We start from the raw sequence: 6,007 nt of genomic DNA, 5'->3' as shown, positions 1-6,007 counted from the left end.
CAACATCTTTCGATTTGTAGAACCGATAAAAAACATTGAAAAATCTGAAACAGTCAGGGTGAGTCAGCTTGACCATGGCGCGCTGTACCCTAAGTAAGGAAGACTGTCTACCGTGAGAAGAAATCCTACCTGGCGAGATTATAGATTCAGCTGCAGCAACAACGGAAGACTTTGCACATTGGTGGGTACCTTAATTTATATTCCCCTGCACATTAACTGAAGCTGTAGTGTAATGTGATTGATCATGACTGTTTTATTAAATTATGTATACTTACATCCTACATTGTATTTTCTCATAGTCATAGTGGATCATTTCTCTTTAAATATAAGGTATAAGGTAGTTGTTTATTGGAGCAAACAACCATGCCCTATATTTTTGGCCCGTATCACAAGTGGGCCGAATGTCTTAACACCGTGGGTCCCTATTAATTTTGCCCGAAATTTGGTCACATTAAAAAAGGGCTAATACAATGTTTAGTTAAACAAAACTTTGATTCTGTTTGTTCAGTATCAATGTATTGTAATTTATTGATGTTTTAACAGAATCCCTCATTTAACAAAATTTGGTCATATTAAAAATAGGTCAAATACAATGTTTTGTTGAACTAAACTTTGATTCTGTTTGTTCAACATCAATGTATTGTAATTTATTGATGTTTTAACAGAATCCCTCATTTAACAAAATTTGGTCATATTAAAAATAGGTCAAATACAATGTTTTGTTGAACTAAACTTTGATTCTGTTTGTTCAACATCAATGTATTGTAATTTATTGATGTTTTAACAGAATCCCTCATTTAACAAAATTTGGTCATATTAAAAATAGGTCAAATACAATGTTTTGTTGAACTAAACTTTGATTTTGTTTGTTCAACATCAATGTATTGTAATTTATTAATGTTTTAAAAGAATCCCTTATTTAACAAATGCCCGTTATTCATGTTTGAGTTCTACTTGGTCCACTACCATGTTGCAAAATGTTAAATTCGCAACTTGCTTTCTGGGAAAGGAGCGGTGTAAAAAGAACGCTGACGTCGATAAAGGTAATCCAGATGACCCTGTTCAGAGATACAAGTGTGCACGTTCCCATACCTTTGCCGGAATACTGTCAATCTCCAGATTAGATCGCAGCGGACATCAAAGGAAGCAGTCATAATCAGCAAACTGGTCATAATTGACAAAATTATGAAGTTACCATTGGTGTTCGTATTTTGCCTTTTTGGTAAGTAGATATAGTTCACATGCCAATGCCATATTCCAACCAACGTTAGGCTTACCAGCTAATCTTATCGGCTAATCATAAATTTAAAAACTTCAAAATGTTGGCAGCTGAAGCGCTGTAAACTGCTATGCTCAAACGACTTCCATAAATCTCAACTTAATGCATATCGTCATATTTGTGAGTGAGTGAGTGAGTTTGGTTTTACGCCGCTTTTAGCAATATTCCAGCAATATCACGGCGGGGGACACCAGAAATGGGCTTCACACGTTGTGACCATGTCGGGAATCGAACCCGGGTTTTCGGCGTTACAAGCGTACGCTTTAACCACTAGGCTACCCGACCGCCCCTATCGTCATATTTGAAAATAAAAGCGACAAAACACTGTCCATATTCATAAGAAATATCTGTTTATAGCAGAGTCGATTGTACGATTCCGACCACATCATAAGCATGGGTTAATGTGATAACGGGTGTTCGCGGAACGGTGAGCCTTTCCAGCCCCATCAGTGGACCCCGTTACAAACACATCCAAAGACAAGTGGATTGTTGACCGGCAAAAAAAACACGGGATCACATTGATTCAACCAAAATGGGGAATTGCATGGGACATATTTGTTGTCACTGATGTGTCCTCCATGTGTACCATATAAACTTTTTGAAAGCTTTACCAAGGCCTTGAATATTGTAACCCTGATCAAACAACCTTTGAGCAACATTCGTTTGGTGTTCTTTGATATCTTCATTGAAAGAGCATAGTGCTCTTTGAAATCTTCATTGAAAGAGCATGGTGCTCTTTGAAATCTTCATTGAAAGAGCATGGTGCTCTTTGAAATCTTCATTGAAAGAGCATGGTGCTCTTTGAAATCGTCATTGAAAGAGCATGGTGTTCTTTGAAATCTTCATTGAAAGAGCATAGTGCTCTTTAAAATCGTCATTGAAAGAGCATGTTCCTCTTTGAAATCTTCATTGAAAGAGCATAGTGCCCTTGAAATCTTCATTGAAAGAGCATTGTACTCTTTGAAATCTTCATTGAAAGAGCATGGTGCTCTTTGAAATCTTCGTTGAAAGAGCCTGTTGTTCTTTGAAATTTTCATTGAAAGAGCCTGGTGCTCTTTGAAATCTTCGTTGAAAGAGCATGGTGCTCTTTGAAATCTTCATTGAAATGGAACTACTGGAATATTGCTCTACGTATAACAGACGGAAACCTATCATGATCAACACGCTCATTCTTTCATGAAGAACCAGGGGTCATAACTGATTTTTGTGTGACCCATTTACATTATGTTCACCGCTGTTTTGCCGTTTACGCTCAATATAATCTTATTCGACAGATAATCAACTGATTAGTGTGTGTCTCTGACGTTCTATATTTCATAGCCAAGTGTTATTGTGAGATTTGTTTCGCAAAACCTTAGGCCAAATAATGTTTCAAGCATTATTGTCCCCCACAGGATGGTAACTTCATGATGCAATTACCTATTTTGTCTTGTCTTGTCTTTGCGTGTGTTTTGTGACGGGTACCACCGGTGGATACGATCACTGTTTCGCGAATACCGACATCATCTGATTCACTACTTAGTAGTGATTTATAAACTCATGCTCATGATATAGTCGGAATCTTGCTGTGGACTGTGTGTTAAGCAGATGTTTCTTATGATAATTGGACAGTCTCCGTGATCTAGTGGTAGAGCGTCCGCCCGGAGAGCGAAAGGTCCCGGGTTCGATCCCCGGCGGCGTCATAACAAAAGAAATTAAAATGGAACTTGTTGTTACCCTGTCTGACGCTCAACATTAGCCACAAACACACACATGTGCATGCACGTCTCTATACAAGTGCAATAATCTTGGACGCGACGCTTAACACCATTTCACCTCACCCCACCCTATGATTATGGAAAGGGTTTTGACGCTTTTTTATTTATTATACCATGACTACTCAATATACACTTGTGATAATCTATGAATTAGCAGTAAAGTTTAGTTCCCTTGCTAAGTTAGCACTGACAAGTCCATGTTACGCGAAAATACAATCAACTGAAATCTATGAAAACATCAAATATTGTTTCATTGTCGTGAAACACATTAAGTAAGAATTATAGACTAAATTCAAGAAATAACAAACTAAAAGTGGATACAACAATCCTCATAAGATAGTTGCACTTACATTGAGACCACATTGGATCCGAGAGAGATCATCCCTTGTCTTGGTTATCTTGTGAATAGAATTATTCAGGAGACACTATTAGCAGTAAAGCATGAACGATCAAGCTATGCAACGTCATTGATTCAATCTGAATGATGATTTCAATATATCATATCATCATTCAGCAGACATATAGGATTATTTTTTTTGGAAGATTAAGCCATAAAACTGTCGAGAATAAATATATTATACTTAACTTTTCTAGCATTCTTCGTTTTCTTTATAAAAAACACGACTATATAACAAATCATAGTTCTAATTTACATTTTTGTCTAAATACAACAGTAATATAAAATACATTATCAGTTTTCAGCCACTGGGGCAATGCATCTCCTGTCAAATACGACAATGAAGAAGGCGAGGACACGGGTGTAGTGGCTAATCTGCTGAAACTTTTCGACGAGGTACCAGTACTCAAAAGCACGATCGAGAAATCCGGGTTAAGTTTTGATGAAATCAAACTTCTATTTGGAGAACAGAACTTGATTGGGCAGCTGGTCAACAACATTTACAAGTTGAGTCCGGTGGCTGGAGAAATCATAGACGATGCTGCCAAAACCAATGTAGAGATTCGTGTTGTACTAGCTATTGCACGAGGGAAAACGCCGAATCTGTTTGACATTTTCAAACTCGCTACCTCCAAACAAGAGAACATGTGGACGTCTATAGATAACGCTGCCTCCCAAAATGAACATGCCCAGTACATTCTTCAGAAGATGAAGGAGCCGAACCCAGACATCCCCAACATCTGGAACATGCTTACAGGAAAACATCTTGAGACGGACGGCATCGTCGACAACGACAAATACGCCATTGCTTCCAGCACCAAGAAGAAGAACAGGCACTTGTATGAGATGTCCAAGTTCATTGAAGCCAACTGGAGGCCCCTGGAGAAAGCTTTCCATGTTTTGGCCAACCTTCCTATCAACTTTGTGAAGGTCCTGCAGTACATCCTTGGTCTTGACTACTCGGCATTCCGTTTTGCCATTGCTCCTTCTACTATGATGAACGGCAAGAAGTACATGATCACAGACAACAAGTCCAAGTACACAGTGGTGGGCCAGGGCCAGTCCACCTTTGATCCTGATGACGATGCCGACATTGTTAATATCCTTAATGAAATACGGGTCAAATACCCTGCAATGCACGACACCTTTGTTCGAACAAACGGCAATACTGCTGGTGAGTGGCCATGTTTTGTTTTTTTGTTATCCCCGACTTCCAGACATCGGGAGGCAAAGGGTGACTCAGTAACCTAAGACGCCACATTTCTCAGCGTGGAGTTGCACCCTTTGGGCCTGCCAGAAACCTATAATGGAGTGAGTGAGTGAGTAAGTGAGTATGGTTTTACGCCGCTTTCAGCAATATTCCAGCAATATCACGGCGGGGGACATCAGAAATTGGGCTTCATACATTGTACCCATGTAGGGATTCGAACCGGGGTCTTGGGCGTGACGAGCGAACGCTTTAACCATTAGGCTACCCGACCGCCCCCCGTTGGATCGAATAGTACCAAAATGGTAAATGTCTTAGACCTGCATCACTTTGGGCTTTCCTCACAATTCAAGCTGATACGATGTGATGTAACTCAAATACTGTTTTGTTTTATTTGTTTCTTGTTTAACGCCGCACTCAGCAATATTCCAGCTATATGAAAATAAGTCTGTAAATAATCGAGTCTGGACCAGACAATCCAGTGATTGACATCATGAGCATCGATCCACGCAATTGGGATACGATGACATGTATCAACCAAGTCAGCGAGCCTAACCACCCCATCCCGTTAGTCGGACAAGCATTGGTTGCTGAAGACCCATCATACCCCGGATCTTCACGGATTAAAAACTCATCAAAGCGGCGTGTTACCAAACTACAAATGTATAACTCACCCCTCGACGTCGTTACGTTGACTGACCTATCAATTACCGGTATGAGTCGCCATTACGTATGAATGACCAACAATTATGTTACATGTTTTCAAACATCCGTGTTTCTGTTCAATCCTTGTATGGTGGAGCAAAGCATACAATGCCATGACGTACATCAGTTGTTGTTTTAATGTGACGTACATCATACTTGCTGTTTCAGCTCGGACAGCGGTGCTTCATCTGGTTACAGAGACAATCGAAATTCTCAATCGGTTGATTGGCTGAAAGGATACGAAATTGACAGGATGATTGCCTGATTGACGGAAACAACACGACCTCAATGAATGACGTGCTGGTATTGTTGGTTGTGTATTTGTGTAATTCTCATATGAATAATATCATTACACCAGGCATTAAATCTTATATATTTCAACCTCCTTTATATTGTGTATTCCTTCTTTTCTATTACATTTTATGTGTTTGCCTCTGTCATTGGTTGGGGCACGGGTGGCCCAGTTGTCTTAGGCGCCGCGATTCGCTGTGCAGAGTTGCGTCCCTTGGGCACGCCAGAAACCTATGATTGTTGGTTCGAATCCCGGTTCGCCCCGATTAAGTTTCTAGGTTTGTCAGCACCATACCCGTGCTTGTGGGTTTCACCGAAGTGGTAAACGTCTGAGACCTGCATCACTTCTGGCTTTCCTCCCACATTAAGCT

At 40.0% G+C, this 6,007-nt stretch overlaps 1 protein-coding gene across 1 annotated transcript; it reads left to right on the top strand.

The window, feature by feature from the left end:
- Positions 1–1,064: 1,064 nt before the first annotated feature.
- LOC124137638 lies at positions 1,065–5,730 on the top strand. The gene is made up of 3 exons (XM_046504035.2): positions 1,065–1,222; positions 3,732–4,607; positions 5,514–5,730. The coding sequence occupies exons 1-3, from the start codon at positions 1,186–1,188 to the stop codon at positions 5,576–5,578; spliced, it is 978 nt and encodes a 325-aa protein (XP_046359991.1). The 5' UTR covers positions 1,065–1,185; the 3' UTR covers positions 5,579–5,730.
- The last annotated feature ends 277 nt before the right edge of the window (positions 5,731–6,007 follow it).

The sequence above is a fragment of the Haliotis rufescens genome, unplaced genomic scaffold, assembly GCF_023055435.1.
Source record: "Haliotis rufescens isolate VD_foot unplaced genomic scaffold, xgHalRufe1.0.p SCAF_19, whole genome shotgun sequence".
NCBI classification, from domain to species: Eukaryota; Metazoa; Mollusca; class Gastropoda; order Lepetellida; family Haliotidae; genus Haliotis; species Haliotis rufescens.
Note: the sequence above shows the minus strand (reverse complement) of the source record. Positions and strands in the feature narration are given on the sequence as shown.